This window comes from Oncorhynchus nerka, linkage group LG27, assembly GCF_034236695.1.
Source record: "Oncorhynchus nerka isolate Pitt River linkage group LG27, Oner_Uvic_2.0, whole genome shotgun sequence".
NCBI lineage: Eukaryota > Metazoa > Chordata > Actinopteri > Salmoniformes > Salmonidae > Oncorhynchus > Oncorhynchus nerka.
Genome location: NC_088422.1, coordinates 41,830,606 through 41,850,684, shown reverse-complemented (window position 1 = coordinate 41,850,684; position 20,079 = coordinate 41,830,606). Strand labels below are relative to the sequence as shown.

At 39.9% G+C, this 20,079-nt stretch overlaps 1 protein-coding gene across 1 annotated transcript; it reads left to right on the top strand.

Annotated features, from left to right (window-relative positions):
- Positions 1-1,008: 1,008 nt before the first annotated feature.
- On the top strand, positions 1,009-18,424 carry sfrp1a (secreted frizzled-related protein 1a). The gene is made up of 3 exons (XM_029638239.1): positions 1,009-1,794; positions 6,570-6,650; positions 16,979-18,424. Exons 1-3 carry the CDS (start codon positions 1,269-1,271, stop codon positions 17,302-17,304), a joined length of 933 nt encoding a protein of 310 aa, XP_029494099.1. The 5' UTR covers positions 1,009-1,268; the 3' UTR covers positions 17,305-18,424.
- Positions 18,425-20,079: the final 1,655 nt, after the last annotated feature.

Genomic DNA, 20,079 nt, shown 5'->3' with positions numbered 1-20,079 from the left:
CATTACTCCTCTTATTTTATAATGCAACAGATTGTGTGGCAATGAAGACCATGGCCTCTGTGATTTATAATCTAGTTGCATTTATTTTAGGCTATTATTCTTTTTTAAAGCTCCCAGTATTCCCGCACAAAGGAAAGATCTAGGCTAAGTCTTGTTTACTGGGACCAGCTGGACCAGGGGGGTCATTGTTATGTGTGAAGTGCTACTTTGTTTTCTAATCATGAGTGTTTAATTGGCTTTTGTCATTAACAAGACAATGGCATGCAAATTAATGCACATTTGAAATTGGAGGATTTCACAGATCTTGTCTTAGTCGTATCAAATGGAAAGCTGTAAAAACAACAACAAAAAGTGGACTAACATGCAGATAAACACATTTACTATAACAAGATCTAATTAGATCTAAGTAAACTGAATTAATATTTCATTGAACAATTGTCCCTTCTTCACCTCATATGAATTGACATTTAGAATGTGTGACATTATATAGGTTAAAATCAATATTCAACACTATTGGTCTGAATTAATTGTGTTTTCAGATATGCTATATTTCACCAAGTTAAAACTTTGACTTAAAACTTTTGAACGTTTTTCGATTGATTTAATATATTTATTGAGCTGCGCATACTGTATTTCCGCATATTGACGCTGTAACTAAATAGTGTTTGTAGTCAAATATAAATGATCTACAATTCTCCAAATAACTGTCCAAAATGATCCATAAATGTACTGTGCATGATAGCTGTCAAGTGATTACGAGCTGCCGTTTGACCAATCACTAAATTATTTCAACCATTTAATTATTTTTTTGTTTGGTGTGAAGGCAACTTGTTTGTTTTGACAAAGAAAAAAAAAGGCTAATGAAGGGGGTAGGGAACGTTAAGCCGTGTTTTACGCAGTGAGTAATTGAGCACATTGATTGACGTGTGAGTGCCAAAAGGCGCAGACCCTTTCCGATTGGCCGACGCGCACTTCACAATCTCCTCTTGTTTGCAAGCTGCGCTACTCTAGACAGTTATCTTTGCAGGCGCTTGTGTGAGTCAGTAGCAGCAGAAGGGAACAGAACAGCGGGGCTGCAACAAGAAGGCAGGAGTGGAGTTACACTGAAACCTGAAACTTTCAACTCAGAGAGCATTTATCAACTGGACTCTTTGCGCTTTTCTCCATTTTATTTTTCTCTTGAAGCAGGTCTGTTCTATTCTACAGTGAAAGCTTCATTGTGAGCTGCATTTTACTTGTATTCTGCAGACTCTCCTCTGTTGTGAACAATGAGGTCTATTGAACCATTGTGCCGTTGGAGAATCATCCCTCTGGCTTTGACCATGGCACTGGTGTCTTTGAGCAAAGCCTCTGAGTATGAATACCTGAGCTGGAAATCGGACATGTACAATGGTGGCCGCAGCTATGGCAAGCCTCCTCAGTGTGTGGATATCCCAGAGGACCTGAGGCTGTGTCACAATGTGGGCTACAACCAGATGCTGCTGCCTAACCTACTGGAGCATGAGACTATGGCTGAGGTGAAGCAGCAGGCGGGCAGCTGGGTGCCCCTGGTGCATAAGAGCTGCCACCCGGGTACCCAGGTGTTCCTCTGCTCCCTGTTTGCCCCAGTGTGCCTGGAGCGCCCCATATACCCCTGCCGCTGGCTGTGTGAGGCTGTACGGGACGGCTGCACCCCTATCATGGAGTCGTTCGGCTTCCCCTGGCCTGAGATGCTCACCTGCGACAAGTTTCCTCAGGACGAAGTCTGCATTGCCATGACTGCACCCAATGCCACTGAAGCCACAAAACCCACAGGTAAGGCTATACCTACCTACCTACCTACCTACCTACCTACCTGCAGGCAGTATGCCTGCCATAATATCTAGAATTATAGAATTACATATAGAATCCCATGTCACCAAGTGCCAGTCATGTTTCCATGTGCTAGTCTGGTACCAGATCTGAAACTGAGCCATTGCTTGTCACAATATGTAAAAAGCTGAGGTGTTGGCTAGGATTTTGTAATCTGTATTGTTGAATGTACATTATGTTCTTCACTTGGAAGCAGTTTTTATTACAATTGATAAAAATATGATGTATTTTGTGGATGAAGCATGATAATCTGTAATAATCATGATCAAATATCTGTATTTTTTTTTTACCATGTATTGCGGAATAGGGCAGGCTCAACAGTATCCTATGGAGCACGCTCAACATAGTATGCTATAGGGCAGGCTCAACATAGTATCCTATAGGGCAGGCTCAACATAGTGTCCTATGGGGCAGGCTCAACATAGTGTCCTATGGGGCAGGCTCAACATTGTGTCCTATAGGGCAGGCTCAACATTGTGTCCTATAGGGCAGGCTCAACATAGTGTCCTATAGGGCAGGCTCAACATAGTGTCCTATAGGGCAGGCTCAACATAGTGTCCTATAGGGCAGGCTCAACATAGTGTCCTATGGGGCAGGCTCAACATAGTGTCCTATGGGGCAGGCTCAACATAGTGTCCTATGGGGCAGGCTCAACATAGTGTCCTATAGGGCAGGCTCAACATAGTGTCCTATGGGGCAGGCTCAACATAGTGTCCTATGGGGCAGGCTCAACATAGTGTCCTATGGGGCAGGCTCAACATTGTGTCCTATGGGGCAGGCTCAACATTGTGTCCTATAGGGCAGGCTCAACATTGTGTCCTATAGGGCAGGCTCAACATAGTGTCCTATAGGGCAGGCTCAACATAGTGTCCTATAGGGCAGGCTCAACATAGTGTCCTATAGGGCAGCTCAATAGAGCTGCAGTACTTGACTGAGATAACAAACAGTCACTACTTTGACATAGTGTGAGAATCGACACCCATGCAGTTCTTCAGGCGGAAGAATGTTGTTTCAGGGGTTTGTTGATGTCAAACCTGATGCAAATGAACCATTCCCAACCTTTTGGGGTAATTTTTCCCATGACTGCTTTGATTACCTCTAGATTAGATTATCTAAAAGAAATGTAAGAGCGAGATAGCAAAACCTTTATTTAGTTATTTGAGAGCACGAACAAGACTACGCTGTCTTTACCAAGAGAGAACCTCTCTTTGTATCAAATGTTAAGTTGCTTGCTATTGACAAAGAGAAGTGATGTTGTAATTAATATTGTAGCCTAATACTCCTTTAAACAGATGGTAGCAATTTATTTCAAGGTGAAATTTATGAACTGGGAGGCAGTCCAACCACATAACTAATACATCCATTAATGACCATTTTATATTGACGTCTTAACTACTGGCCTCTTCCTTTAACCCCCCCCCCCCCCCCCAAAAAAAAGTCACGAGACAGAAACAACATATATAGTTTAATTTGAATAGCAGAAACAAACGTATACGAATTATGAAAGAGTGAATACCAGAGCGACAATGATGAGGAGAGAAAAAAAAACAGACTATCAATTCTGCTAATGTAATATACTGTGTTTCAAGGCTACAGTGAACTCCCACAGACATCAGGTCCTTGATGCCTGTCTGCCTATCTGCCTGCAGGGATACTTGGCTCGAGACTGCCTTCCACAATCTCACTGGGATTGCGTCCCAACCCTATTTCCTAGTGCACTAATTTTAACCAGGACACATAGGGCTCTGGTTAAAAGTAGTGCACTATATAGGAAATATGGCACCATTTGGGATGCAACCACAGTTTCTGGACTGAGTTATGTTCAGAAGGACTAGAACTACCTACAGATGTCGGATCTTCATTTGATCACTATGTTGTTGCTGATAATTTTCCTGTACAGAAAATGTTAACTTGTCGTGTATTCAAGGTTTAAAAAGGTTTCTAAAGTTTGTAATTTCCACTTTAAAATGTTAGACATGATTTGCCCCAACGAAAAAAATGTCCAGTCATTATAATCCACATAATAATTTACATTACCTGTTGCTTCAGGATAATTTTCATGCTGTAGCAAACTGGCTCAAATTAAGATCCTACATCTGTAACAGCTTGGGGCTAACAATAAGTCAGACGTGTTTGTATATAAAAAAAAACATTGAAACATGAGACCAACACTTTACATGTTGTGTTTATATTTTTGTTCAGTGTAAATGTTGCAGCCTTTCACAATCAAAGGACAAGTTTTGTCTAAAATGATTGTTTCTGTCATGGGTTGTAATATTTTATTGCCATGTCAGTGTCCCTGGCAGGAACTAGTAGAATCTCTCTTGGAGCGAGTTGGAAAGGCTGCTCTGCTCTGTTCTAGAGGTGTCCCAGAAGGGGAAGTACAGCCACCTCATGCAGATTTCTCATAAATTAAAAAGGACTTTCCATCATCAACCTCCTTACATTTTGATCTGCATTGTATATGCAGGCTTCAAAACAATGTTAGCTTAGTGCTAAAACATTTGCTATATTCTGAACATGAATAGCTCGGTCTTACAGCGAACTGATATGGTGACTGGTGACTTTCCAGGCCAGCACCCGATGAAGAGGTCTTTATCGCTCTGTGGTGCTGCAGTTACACAGCACTTACTGTATATCTGAGGTAGTCCCTCTGTAACTGGGACGTGTTGAGCCGAGGGGGGCCAACATGGTGGTGTGTGTTGGCAGGAGCCCAGCAGCCTGAGAAAAGGCTCCTCTTGGAGCTCGGGGACCACACAGAGATCCACAGGGTGTGGCCCAAATGGCACCCTATTCCCTATGTAGTGTGCTACTTTTGACTAGGACCCATAGGGCTCTGGTCAAAAGTAGTGCACTACATAGGGAATAGAGTGCCATTTGGAACACAGTCTCCAGAGGTCACCTGTTGTCATATGTGTCAGCACTTGCGATAAATAAATCAGAAAGTGTTTGCCCAGTCAGAAGCCCAGCAGGCCACAGAGTCGGTTTTGTTTTAACCCTACTCTTCTCATTACAGGGCCGTTAATGTCTGTGTTGTTCTGCATCTTCATCACTGTTGACTGACAGGAACCTAAAACCCCCGGGAAAATATGTGCTTTTTAGTGATGTATGGGGGGGGGATGCATTTGAATGAATAAACCATCAAATCAAAATTAGGTTAGACGGTCATGTATTTTGATGTAAGTTATTTAAAGATCCTCTCCACTGCTGACTGCTAAACAAGTATGAAGCTGGTGACAATAGATTTAGCGTATTTTTTTTTTTTAAATTGAAAATATAGCCCCTTTGACTCTGTAAACAGTGCTTATTTTCACAAGTGCTTTCCACCTGGGTGTAACTTTCGTAAGCGTTTGTCAAACACACGTAATGGCCAACTGGCAATCACAAAATAACAGGATAAGTGTGTGTAAATATGTATTTATATTTTACAGATGGTAAACCTCACAGTACTCCAAATGTTGTTTTGGGGTTTAGAGCCAAGTTTTGCTAAGCTGTTTAAGAAAGAACAGAACAGTTATTTAATTATTGAATCAATATCATTTTCATTAAATATTTATGAATGTCACTTGACAAAAACCCTGTATAGCAAAAACAAAAAAAAGGCATTTCTGTCCATTGTTGGCCACTACGCAGTTAGAACCGTTCCTTATTTTTAATCATGTCAAAACATTCTAAAATGTTTATATGGAACTTGGCTCCTGTAACTAAAAATACAAGTACATGAAAGCCTGAGTGGAAGACTTTCCAGTTTCAGTCAGTCTTCCCTGTCTTCACAGTCAGTAATGTACCTTCTATAAAAGTCTCAGGTACACGTAACAGTTCATGTGTGTGCATGCGTGTACACACATGCATTTCCACATGCTTTTACAGTAAAACAGGCCTCCAGGACAGATTGACTCTGTTAGCATAGACTCCGAAGAGATCAAAACTAACCACCAAATTACAATGGAATGATAGTCAGTCTTGGATATTGAGAAGACTACTGATATCCCCTATCATTTCATAAATCTAGCCTATAACAAGCAGCATTGTGTCCTGGAGGCCATAGTTATGACCTGCTATAAAAGCACATGACATTCCAACTGAGGTCAGGTCGGTCAGTTAAGAGTTTTACTGTCAAACAAGAACAAACGTCATTGGAGTTTGGATGAATACGTTTGAGGGGAAAAACACCAGAGCAACTGACAACAGAGTGTACTCAGCACCTCTGACCAGAATGTCAGGTGTCATCTTCACATACTGTAGGTGTTCACATAAGATTTCATCTGCAAGGTTGATTTGAAGCACAGGCAGGGAGATAGGTGGTAAAAGATCAAAAGTGTTACTACCATGGGAAGTGATCTGATGTTGAGGTAAATAGAGGTGTGAACAATGCTACAATCTGTTAGGGATTCAGTTACTGGCAGCTGTTGTTCCCTTCAGTTTGAATAGTGATTTTAGGGAGAAAAAAAAAACTTTCACTGGTTGAAAAATTCCAGGAACTTTCCCCAAATTCACAGTTCTTCCAGAAATTCTGGTTGGTGGATACCGGATTTCTTGCTTATTCCCTTCTGATTTAGGGAATCTTCACAGGATTTCTTGGAGTTTTCGGGAAAGTCACAGGAATTTTGCAACCCGACTCTTGATCCATTTGATCATGGCTGTTACTTGGTTGATTATTGTGACAGTGCTGCATGTCCTGCCCTCTGAAAAGACTCTCTCCTCCCTCCCTTCCACAGGTTACTCCCCCATCTGTCCCCCATGTGACAACGAAATGAAAACAGACATCATTCTAGAGCACATGTGTGCCAGCGAGTTTGGTAAGCTTCTCCTAACCCTAACACTACCATTTTCATTCCGTTTGTTAGGCATTTCCTAAAAATACAGAAGAAGAGACATAAACACACGCGCACACACATTCACACACAGCATGTTTTGCCATGACAAGTTTTCCTATGGGCTACTATACCTATTGATTGTGTTAGCCAACACAAGAGGTTGCACTCTCCATGGCATAGAAGCCTATACAAATTGAACCACATACAATGGAGAACTACAGTATGTCTATACCTATACCTCTGGAATTTGCCCCAGATCTAATGAGCCCTCCCTCCCACCTTTGGTCTGCAGCCCCTCAACGTACATTGTAAGATCTTTCCAAAAGCAAGCTTTGAGAAGTTATTCAAGTGACAGTCTTGCCAATAGGATGTCTTATTTACATGCATTCCCTGACTCTTACCATGCTGGTTACAGTAATGAGCTTGGTGCTTTATCCCAGCGATAGATGATGTTCCATAGCACCGCACAGTCATCTCTTTGTATGATCTTAAAAGTGTGGTCTTTAGTGGGTTTATTAAGTCTATTGGAAAGAAAAGCCTCTGAAAAGAAAAGCAATTTACTGTAGATTAACAGTTAGAAAATAATAAAAATGGGGTCAGTCCCACAATAATTATCATGGTTAGTTTAGAGGATCATGGATTTAGTTCAAACTGACTGTATATTTACAATGTGCAATCTAGATCCATAATTATTATGCATACTTCTATGTCAAAAATATCTACATGTTTCTGCATATCTACGCATACCCCTTGATCTGTCTGTATCCTCCTGACTGGTTGTTCTTTTTTTTTTAAATAAAATAAATATTCTTCTCTGCATATCTGATAAAGTTTGGGTAAAAGATTGAAAGGAATGTGAATCTTATTCAGTACATTTAGTTATTGCTTTAGTTATTACCAACCTTGGCACCAGGCATGCCAGCTAAGATAGTTAGACAGGCTAGCAAATCTAACTTGATAGCCTGAAATGGCTTCTTGGTAGCTAGTTATGAGGTTCGGAGATTAGGAACCTATCTGCACTAGCTAAAAGCCAACTTTATGAAATTGCTAGGTGACTAGTAATATTACAGAGAAACAAATATATAAATACAGTGCCTTCGGAAAGTATTCAGACCCCTTGACTTTTTCCACATTTTGTTATGTTACAGCCTTAATCTAAAATGGATTAAATAAATAAAAATCCTCAGCAATCTACACACAATACCCCATAATGGCAAAGTGAAAACAGGTTTCTAGACATTTTTGAAAATGTATTAAAAATAAAACAGAAATAACTTATTTACATAAGTATTCAGACTCGAACTTGAGCTCAGGTGCATCCTGTTTCCATTGAGATGTTTCTACAACTTGATTGGTGTCCACCTGTGGTAAATTCAATTGATTGGACTTGAAACTTGGAAAGGCACATCTCTGTATATTTAAAGGTCCCACAGTTGACAGGTCATGTCAGAGCAAAAACCAAGCCAAGAGGTCGAAGGAATTGTCCGTAGAGCTCCGAGACAGTATTGTGTCAAGGCAAAGATCTGGGGAAGGGTACCAAAATAGTATTGAAGGTCCCAAAGAACACAGTGGCCTCCATCGTTCTTAAATGGAAGAAGATTGGAACCCCAAAGACTCTTCCTAGAGCTGGCCGTCCGGCCAAACTGAGCAATCGGGGAAGAAGGGCCTTAGTCAGGGAGGTGACCAAGAACCCAACCCGATGGTCACTCTGACAGAACTCTAGAGTTCCTCTGTTTAGATGGGAGAACCTTCCAGAAGGACAACAATCTCTGCAGCACCCCACCAATCAGGCCTTTATGGTAGAGTGGCCAGACGGAAGCCACTCCTCAGTAAAAGGCACATGACAGCCTGCTTGGAGTTTACCAAAAGGCACATAAAGACTCTCAGACCATGAGAAACAAGATTCTCTGGTCTGATGAAACCAAAATTGAACTCTTTGGCCAGAATGCAAGGCTTTACATCTGGAGGAAACCTGGTATCAAACCTGGTATCATGCCCCTATACCCCTATGGGCATGATACCTTTGGATATATTGTGTATGTATGACCATAAACACACTGTTCAAGCACATTTTCAGTAAAAAAATGTTTCATGTTCCATCGATTTGCACAATTTTATGCTTGTTCGATGATACAATACTAGAGAAAATCTCCTCTTGGGGGTTACTACTAACAATTGACCTTGTTTTTTTGGCCATATACTTGATTCTCACAAAGTTACATATAGACTGGAAAAAATTACTGCCTTAATCCGCTAGAAAAACAGAGCTTTGGAGTTTGTATTACTCTTTTAAATGCTAATATTCTGTAACTAATGAATTTGAGCCCTAAAGTCTTTATTTAGGAGGTATTTAAAGGAGGTGTCAGCAGGGTTGCAAGTTAAAGCTTAATTCCTATTGGTCCAAATCTCAGTCTCTGTCACGGGGGACTGATGTCACATGTATGGGAATGTCTTTCTGCTTGTCTGGTGGCTTGCCAGCCCATCCCATCCACAGTGTGCCAATGCAGTGTAGCAACAACTTAGAATGTATTGTTTTTCTATGCAATTAAAATGCATTGATAGTTTCTCGCATGCAGGGACACTGTTGATTCAGCACACCTTGAGGCAGTGATTGTATGCAATGTGATGCTGTGCCTTATTTTAAATTGGTAGAAGCTGGCCTCCAAGTTTTTGGTGGTTTCCAAATCCATTCCAACCGCCAGACCTTGGGAAGACGGACTTTCTGCACATCTTCTTTCAAAGTTGTTCTCAGGGAAAGCTAATACACAAAGTTATGTGCAGCATTTTAAATTAATTGTCCCATTCTTACACTGTAATGATGAGCCTCACTTTTCTGTTCTCAGAAACTTCCCTGGTTTGCCAAATGAAAGTGGCACGTTGGTCTGTTTCATCTCTGATTAAGACAGATGTTGTTTTGTTTCCTTGTCACAATGTCTTTAACGCTTGACGTCTGAGCTTATCCAGGCAGGCTGAGCATGGCCTTTGACAATGACTGTTAAATTAGACTTTTATTGCATCCATTAGACCCAATCACTGCAGGAGTGGCCCACAAAGGGAGAGTCCCAACTCCCATGAGAAAAAAAGGGGCTGTGTCCAAAATGACTCCCTATTCCCTATATAGTGCACTATTTTTGACCAGGGCTCATATGGTTCTGGTCTAAAGTAGTTCACTATGTAGGGACTAGAGTGCGATTTGGGATAGAGCCAGGGGCTGCTCTGCTTGCTGTGTGGCAATGCCATGGGCTATAGTGGTGGGTTTGTTTTGCTGTACCAGTTGGGCAACATGTAAACAAGAAATGTTTATGCTAGATGTTCTAATTGGCTAAAGAAATGAGAGAAGAGGTTTCTAAAATGGCTGCCACAGGTTAATCAATAACTGAAGCATAACCTATGCTTTTATCTTGACACACAACTGCGGGACTAACATTTGGTTATGTTTTTTTATGAAGCAGTACTGTTGAGCAAATTCTATTATTTTACATTGTATTGGTGCAAAAATGTGAGTCAATATTTGTCTGAAAGGTTTCTCTTCTTATTTTGCCCTAAAACTCATGCAAGGATGGGCTTAACTCAAAAACAACTATTATATGGTGTGAAAGATCTGTCATTAATGTTGTGAGAGGAGAGAGAAAAGGGTGAAATGTGAAAGCAATTATGACATGATTTTATAAAGATCCGTTTTTACCTTAACAAAGCATCTGGTCACATGACTCATGAGCCAATCTATTGTTATGCTTTCATTACAGCACTTTTGGTCAGACCAAAATGAGTCAGAGGGATATCTTATAATAGATGTAGATTGATAAATAAAGAGCACTACTCTAGACTGTCACTATGCAATATCCTGCCTACTTTGCAAGCAAGAGATGCTGAATGTACTTTTTATCACTAATATTCACATGGGTATATAGACATAAATTTACATGTACAGTTTAACTGTAGCAGCAATGGCATAATCTTAGTTAATGGCATAATCTTAATTCACCTATACCAGGCCTAACTTCAGACTGTGTGGTTGAAAGGCTACCTCAGTCAGGGCAGTTAGCTGGAGGAATCTGTGACTTACATAGAAGTCAGTTTTATTAATCTGCGGAGACTAATCATGTCAGAAATTTGCCTCCGCTGGCACAGAATGAGCATTTTTTTCACTCACTAAAACGCTCAGTTCCTGGAAAGATCTCATTGCGAAAGGTCTGTTCTCATTTAACAGAACCCATGTTAACAGAATCCAGTGTGAAACCCATACGGAAAAAAAATACATATACAGTGCTTTCAGAAAGTATTCATACCCCTTGACTTATTCCACATTTTTTTGTGTTAAAGCTTGAATTCAAAACAGATCAAATATTTTTTTTGCTAACATATATACACACCAAATACACCGTAAGTGAAAACATGCTTTTAGGCATTTTAGAAAATATATTGAAAATGAAATACAGAAATATCTTATTTACATAAGTATTCACACCCAAATCAATACTTTGTAGAAGCATCTTTGGCTGCAATTACAGCTGTGAGTCTTCGTGGGTACATCTCTAATAGCTTTCCACACCTGGATTGTGCAACCTTTGCCCATTATTATTTTCACATTTCTTCAAGCTCTGTCAAATTGGTTGTTGATCATTGCTAGACAACCATTTTCAGGTCTTGCCAGAGATTTTCAAGTAGATTTTAGTCAAAACTGCAACTAAGGAATATTCACTGTCTTCTTAGTAAGAAACTCCAGTGTATATTTGGCTTTGTGTTTTAGGTTATTGTCCTGATGAAATGTGAATTCATCTCCTAGTGTCTGGTGGAAAGCAGACTGAACCAGGTTTTGCTCCCAGATTTTGCCTGTGCTTAGCTCCATTTCTTTTCTATTTTATCCTGAAAAACTCCCCAGTCCTTAACGATTAGAAGCATACCCATAACATGATGCAGCTACCACTATGCTTGAAAGTATGAAGAGTAGAACTCAGTAATGTGTTGTATTGGGTTTGCCCCAAACATAACACCTTTGTATTCAGGACACAAAGCAAATTGCTTTGACAAATGTTTTGCAGTATTACTTTAGTGCTTTGGTGCAAACAGGGTGCAAGTTTTGGAACATTTTTATTATGTACAGACTTCCTCCTTTTCACTCTGTTAATTAAGTTGGTATTGCAGAGTAACTACAATGTATTTGATCTATCCTCAGTTTTCTCCTATCAAGCCATTCAACTCTGTAACTGTTTTAAAGTCACCAAGTTTTCTTCCTCTCCGGCAACTGAGTTAGGAAGGACACCTGTATTTCTGTAGTGACTGGCTGTATTGATACACCATTCAAAGTGTAATTAATAACTGCACCATGCTCAAATGGATATTCAATGTCTGAGTTTGTCTTTGTGGTTGAATCTGTATTTGAAATGAACTGCTCGACTGAGGGATCTTCCAGATAATTGTATGCGTGGGATACAGAGATGAGGTAGTCATTAAAAAAAGAATGTTAAACACTATTATTGCACACGGAGTGAGTCCATTTAACTTATTATGTGACTTGTTAAGCAACTTTGTACTCCTGAACTTATTTAGGCTTGCCATAGCAAAGGGGTTGAATTACTTATTGACTCAAGACATTTCAGCTTTTCATTTTTTATTAATTTGTAAAATGACAATGTTTTTTGCCCGCACTACAGACAGCTATATCGGTCCACTAATAAAGGACTAGTAAAGGACCAGTGCACTACTTTTGTGAGAGAAAGAAAAACATTTTTTTCCTTTGTATTATTCAAATATTACGATTTTTCAGGAGGTGCTGCAGCACCCTCAGCACCCCTACTTCTCGGAGCTATGCTGTTACGTGAACTGAATTCTCATTTTAATATGGTAAAACTATTCATTTTTAAATATTTATTGCAAAAGAAACATCTAAAAGTAATAGTGTAAAAGCAGGTGAGCTGGTTCTACTCTTTTTGGCCATTTTCTGGTGTTTTGTGTTGAAAAACTGTACAATTCTATATATTTTTTAATGAATCTTACATTCAATTGCCCCTCCCTGTTGCACACAACAAGCTTCCTTTCCCCCTGTCACACAGGGATTCATGGCTGATTTAACTACTAATTACCAGCTGGAGAGCCGTTACTAATGCTCCATAAGACAGCTAACCATTCGCTGTAGAGCCGTATAATACTACTCATTGGAAGCACACGACGTAGACCTACACTTTGAGCGTTGTACAATGTATAGTATTTTAACCTCTTGAGATGGGAAAACACTTTTTTTAATGAAGTTGAACATGTGCTCTTTATGACAGAATAAACAAATTAGGTGAAATCAAAAGTATATATATTTTTTCTAAAGGGAAGAGAGGCTTGTTACTATTGTGTGCCATTGTTTGAAGTCACGAATAATAGCTTCCTTCCAATCTCACAATCACATTTTGACATTCTCAGGCAAGTTTATCTAAATAAAGTTGGAATATTTTAAGGCGAAAGCTTTTCATGCTTTTTGGTTGGATACAGGACAATCTGGCAGAGAAAGTATACATGTGTTTGTAAAAGACATGGAGGAATAGAAATGTGTTGGTTTTTAAGTAGAAGGGTTGTTTCTTGAAAGTCTGCTTGACCATATGCACTGTACAGTGACCCAAGTTTTTGTTTATCTCTGAATAACTGAACTGTATTTTTAGCTTCGGTCCAATTAAAGAGTGAATATAAAGACAAACAACAAAATCCACAGTTCAGTTAACCAAATGTTATGTGTTGGGTGATCATGATCAACCATGAGGAAATTAACATATTTCAAATACAATTGGAGATAGCCATCTAGCTAGCTAAACTCCTCCCAGTCCCTTGTTCCTCAGATATCCTGATTAATATATTTCTAAACATCAGTGCTGTCTACTCTGCTGATGGTTTTATGGTACATCCCACTCAACACTTTGTTCCCACCATGATTTATCTCCATACTTAAACTTTTATTACCACAGCTCTTTGTTACACAACTCCAGAACACTTATATTCAAACCCACCATGCCCTACTTCTGACAGCTGGCTTTCTCTCTGGTGGTATAGGTAATTGCACCATCCATTCCTCCCCATGCTAATGGAATAAACGAAAGTACAGCAGCCCCGGCCCTGATCTAGACTGATCACATAGGATACGTCCCAAATGCCACCCTATTCCGTATATAGTGCACTACTTTTGACCAGGGCCCATACAAGCCAGGTGAAAAGGAGTGAACTATGTAAGGAATAGAGTGTAATTTGGGACGTAGACATTGGCTCACGGGGCAGACAGGTTCCATGGTTGTGAATGTCCGAGGGCTGTGTTATTCCATGGTTGTGAATGGGCCCATGCCCAACTTACCCGCTCCTGCTGGGTTTATGACACCATCTTAGCTGTCTGAAAGCCTGTCTTTAAACCAGAAGATGAAATCAGGTCAAGGGTCAGGGACAAAGGTTACAGCCTAGATGCCCACAAACTTTACAGCATAGCCGATTGATAGAGAGTTTGAGTGCTTCAATTTGTCCAAACCTGAGACCAACGACAGATGGAGATAACATTGAAGATAGAATGAGAGATGAAGTGCAGTGTTTATGCAGTGTTTCCTATTTTCTCTCTTGGTAACTTTGAATGCTTGAGAAATTATTGTAACGCTCGTGTCAGATGATAGTTTGGGGTGAAAAGTTTACCGAAACAGGGGCCCAGAATATTAGATTAAACAGTAACATGAATTCTAGTTTAACTGCCCCGAAGGCACTACTGATCAATGACTGAGCCTTTCTCCTGAGCAGTTAAAACCATAACCTACCTGGTCAGACACTGTGCTGTACACTTTGGCCAGGGAGATATGCACACAAGCAACACAAGGTGCAAAGAAAGTTCAGCACAGAGTTTAAGCTGGATTTATCCAGATAAAGTGGTTTCAGGGGTGGGCTAGACCTTATCTTTTATGACTCGCCAATTATGAAAGCTGCCAATTTTGATTTCATTTAACACTAAGCCCTCCTCACAGAGACTTTTCATGGACCAGAGATGGAGGATAAAGGTCCTAATCCCGACCATGTGCACTGTTAATACCTGGAAAAGCACTGGGACTGTTCTTTTTCTAACACTTTAATTGGCAATGGGAAGATCGAGGGGCAATAGATGAACCCTAAAACATGGTACCTATAGTTCATGTAGAAGCCTATTACGAGTTCAGATATAGTAGTCTATATTAGCTATTGAATGCATTTTATGGTGCATATTATGGTGCATTTTAAGTAGGGGCCTATATTTAGAGTTCAGATATATAGTAGTAGCCTATATTTCCTACACCAGTCTTTACCCCTATCTGTAAGCTACACTGATAATAATGTATGTTGTTTTCGTTAAGTATTCTTATTTTTTTATCAGATTTTCAAAGACAGATCAGCCAGCACCACATCTCGAGCAGCAGCCAGTTTACCAAGTGCAGGAGCAAATCCCTGCATTAAAAGATCACAAGATGGTCATTAACCCTGCCCGTAGATCAATGGAGTGGAATCACAGCAATGTGCCATACATTCCCCATACACTCATGCAGTAACCTGCTTTACTGTGTGGGGAGATGAAGAGGTAGGCTTATACCCATAGAGGCTGAGTCTACATTTTATTTATGTTATTTAACTAGGCAAGTCAGTTAAGAACAAATTCTTATTTACAATGACAGCCTACCCCGGCCAAACCCTAACAACACTGGGCCGTATGGGACTCCCAATCACAGCCAGTTGTGATATAGCCTGGAATTGAACCAGGGTCTGTAGTGACACCTCTAGCACTGAGATACAGTGCCTTAGACCGCTGCGCCATTCGGGGGCCCAAATGTCACTCTATGTGCCCTGGTCAAAACTAGTGCACTATACAGGGAATAGGGTGCAATTTGAGATACATGAATAGATGCTGAGATTTGGACCACCATGGGGTTGACTCGTGCACCATTTCAGAAGGGGAGGTGGAGGAAACAAAGAGATTAGCAGGTTAAATAGAGTTTAGTGAAAGATCAAACAGATTAAGCGAAATCAGAGACCCGGTGTGGGATTTGGAGAGATAAAAGTACAAAAAAAAAAAAAAAAGATTATTGAGACATTTGGTGGGTGTAAAATTGTGGCAATACATTGGCACATATCAAGAAATGATGAAAGGCAAGGTTACAATGTACTACAGCATCAAATGTTTCACTTTCTTTCAGTGGTGATATTGAAGTGGTAGTAGTGGTATTGAACATAAGGGTAGGGTTAGGGTTGCAACGTTCCAGCAGCTTTCCCAAACCCTCCCATAACCACACTAGGCCACTTGTTCATCAGCCTATGGGACACCCGATCACAGACAGTTTGGATACAGTCCAGGATCAAACCAGGGTATGTAGTGACGCCTCTTGCACTGAGACGCAGTGCCTTAGACCGCTGCGCCACTCGGGAGCCCAATGAAAAGAATAGCCAATGTAGAAAAGAATAGCCAATGTAGACAGATCATATCCCATCAGAGATGGGATATGTTATGAATTCTAGCTAGCTGGCTAACATTAGCTATGCTATGGGTTAGGTTTAAGGTTAGGGTTGAGGTTAGGAGTCAGGTTAAAGGGTTAAGGTTAGGGAAAGTTTAGCAAAAATGGTTATGGTTAGGGTAAGGGTTAGATAAAAGGGTGAGGGTTAGGGGAAGGGTTAGCTAAGATGCAAGTAGTTACAAAGTAGCTAAAAAAGTAGTAAGTAGTTCAAAATTGTCCGTAATGAGATTCAAACTCGCAACCTTTGAGTTGCTAGACGTTCGTGTGATAGGGTTAGGGGAAGGGTTAGCTAACATCCTAAGTAGTTGCAAAGTGGCTAGACGGTTGCTAGACGTTTGTGTTATACGCCTACCCATCCAATCCGACCAACCACTCTACTTTCGTTCTTGCCTTAAGTAACCATCTGTCTTATGCACCCATACATAACATTTCATACTAATTTGATTGTCCCGGATGTACATTTACTATGTTACGTCTAGTCTATGAGACCAGGCTGCTTTCTTTAATGGCCCTTGCTGTCTGGGGCCTAGCTATCTAACCACTGATAACCTCTGCTCTGCAACCCAACCTTTCGGCTTGCTGTCTTGTCACAGAGCCCCTGGCCCTTGCACAATGCATACACAGGGATTATATGATTGTCATTCTGTTCTGACATTAAATATTAATATGGCTAAAAGGAAAAGTGCCTCAGGCTAACCCTAGATATGATTCAACATTCTGAGCTAGCCCACAAGCTAAGTATTTACCGTAACATAGAGAATAGACATGTTAAAAAATGTTTTTAACAACGCCTTCTTTATTTTGACGTCTATTTGATTGTAGCCATCAAGACCAAGATCAAGGAGGTGAGACGGGAAGGAATGGACCGCAAGGTGATTCTGCAGAAAAGGAAGAAGCCATTGAAACTGGGCCACCTGAAGAAGAAAGACCTAAAGAATCTGGTTCTGTACCTGAAGAACGGAGCCGACTGCCCCTGCCAGCAGCTAGACAACCTGGGCAACACCTACCTGATCATGGGCCGCAAGGTGGACAAGCAGTTCCTCCTGACGGGCATCCACAAGTGGGACAAGTCCAGCAAAGAGTTCAAAAAGGCCATCAAGAAACTCAAGACCCACAAGTGTCCAGCTTTCGAGAATGTCTTCAAATAATCAGACCAAGCCTTTCTAGAAGCATCTCATCATCATGCTACAGAAGAACTTGCACAACCAAACAACCCACCTTTGTTTAGCTTTTTATTGTTTTTTGTTTATACATCTATATATATCTCTTTGTATATTTACAGACCTGCTTTGAATTTCCTGTCGTCCATTTTCCAGTTAAGCAGTGTGATCATTGAGACCTGGTGGGTTTCCAGTTATCTGAAAAAGTAAATGACACTGCACCCCCCTCCTCCTGTACTGAAAGCGTTTCCACTTTTGTATGTAGATATTTGTGTTACACACTCCCTGAATGTGCAGTAAAAAGACCACAATTCAGTGAGTTCTGCTGAAATGGATGGACTTGCTCCTATTGCTCTGAACATGTATTAGTAGAGCATAGAATTTACAATTAGATCATATTGAATCGATCATACAGAATCAACAATTACTTGTATTTTAGCTTTAAAAGCCACATCATAGATAAGGTCATTGAATAACTTGTTGACAATAGTATGATAGTGTGTTTTCACCGGATTGTCTCATCAAAATAATGACTGCACTACAGTTGATTTTAAGAATTGCATCCTCTCTTCAGTTGCCTCTTTCTGTTTCACATTTTCTTTGACTTGAAAAAAATATACACATATGTTAATCCAATCAATTCCAGTACATCAACTGCATCATCTGAGTCAAAATAACTTTTGCCAAATGGTACAAGTGTATGAAATGTACTTTGATGCAGTATGCATTGTTCAGTATTTCAATTCAAATGCAAATCAGCGTCTTGAGTGGTTGCTCCGGTATATAGTCGAATAATGAAATCCCTTGCATTTGTATATGATGTCAGATAATATTTGACCAAAGTTTTGTTTGTTGTTCGTTAATGCAGTCTTAAATTGCTACCCCTCTAGATTGGCGTTCATTAAGTTTGTGACAACTTTGTGTAGCCTCACATTTTGAAAGTGCTAACAGTGGATTGACAAATCTGTATTTTGATTGTTTCGTTCAGTATTGCTGATCCATCTTAGCACCATCACGTTCAATGGCTGAAAATGTGAATTCCTGCAGTGTATTTCTGCCCCTTGTTATGTACATACACATTTGACATAAATATAGAAAATAATGAAAAGTTGTCTGGAATCTTTTTTCCATTTCACATTGTGTGACCTATACCATTTTTTTGTAGAGATATCACTCCCAGTCTTGTTTGCTCTCAGTCAGTTGAAGGAAGTACCAAGTGTGGCTTGAATTACAATGATACCCATGGCTTATACTCATACACCACAGAAATAAAATGGGTAATCACATTCAGGGCACGGTACTACACAGTTAATTGTACGGAATGTCAGCTTCCTGCGTGTAATGTCCATAATGATTTTCAAACCTCCATACTATTTGCACATGTTAGGAATTCTTGGCTTTGCCTTTACAACTTGTGATTTTTTTCAAAGTTATTATTATACCTTAGGCCTGCATTTAGACCGTGGTACGATCTAAAACTTCCAAAGGGCACTGCTCCGTGGCGACCTGCAGCTTGTGTGTTGTGTTTGGCGTTTTGTTCATGCATGCACAGAGCTGCAAACAACATTTCCCCATGGGGATGATAGTCATTGTCTTATCTTAAAAAGCTGACACACTGACACAAACCTGTGCCATCAACTCCTCTACCACATACTATATGCACCATGTACACAATGGGTTAACATACTGTACTTTGGTTTTAATGCTAGTTAAACCTAATTGTCACGGATTTACAGCTTCTTCAGGTAAAATTAGTTACACTTCACGAGGAAGACCTCAGACTTTTGGCATTGACGCTGCTCTTAAAAGTACAATAAGTGAGGAAGTCTTAACATTCAGTAAACTTTCATTTTCCGCTTTGCTGATGATGTGATACACGTTGTCTGACGCTGTATAAACAGCAACTGGAGATCCTGTGCCAGACGTGAATAGCTTGTAGGAGTTCAAAGTCAGTCCCCATCATGAAATGCAGGACATGGCTGTCAAACAGATTGGAGTAGTTCTTGGTGAAGCCAATTTTTACATCTTCATATTTATGGAAAGACTGGATCTCTCATGCATGCTGTTTTTATTACTTTTCTTCAGACCATATTCTACAGACAACACAGATTCTTGTCTTGACGTCTTACCATTCCACTAACATTCAGTGTGGTTTCACAGGCTGCTGGTAGCTTGGTATGTCATGTATATTATGATAAATTAATTGAGATTTACATCATTAACAACGTATGTTGACAGTGAAATGCTATCTTAAGCAGAGGGAATAAGGCAGCAATGTCCAATTCATTGTCGAAATGATTTGTTTGCAGAATATTTAGCTTATTCTGCATGTTTCCCATGGTGCAAGATCATTCCACTCAACACCTAATATTTATATATTTCTTAACTCCATTCTTTAACTTTAGATTTGTGTGTATTGTTGTGACTTGTTAGATATTACTGTACTGTTGGAGCTAGGAACACAAGCATTTCGCTACACCCGCAATAACATATGCTAAATATGTGTATGTGACCAATAAAATTGAATTTTATTTTATTTTGATTTGGAACAATAGCATAAAATCTTCACACATTCACGGTAGGCCTACACTGTTGATATCGAAGTAAACCAGTCTTAGAAGAAACACTCATCATTTAATGCTACAATACTAGAGATTTGAATAGATCATGTTATAATGTTTTAAATATCTCACTACCATCAAATTGATCATGTCATATTCATGTGAATAAACAACAAAACAACAAACCATTTTGTTGTCCATA

What these genes read in the sequence shown, in the direction of transcription:
- sfrp1a (XM_029638239.1), top strand. Translation starts at nt 1,269, where the DNA reads ATGAGGTCTATTGAACCATTGTGCCGTTGGAGAATCATCCCTCTGGCT. An exon ending in TGAAGCCACAAAACCCACAG is followed by an intron (nt 1,795 to 6,569) that starts GTAAGGCTATAC and finishes TCCCTTCCACAG; the next exon opens with GTTACTCCCCCATCTGTCCC. An exon ending in CATGTGTGCCAGCGAGTTTG is followed by an intron (nt 6,651 to 16,978) that starts GTAAGCTTCTCC and finishes ATTTGATTGTAG; the next exon opens with CCATCAAGACCAAGATCAAG.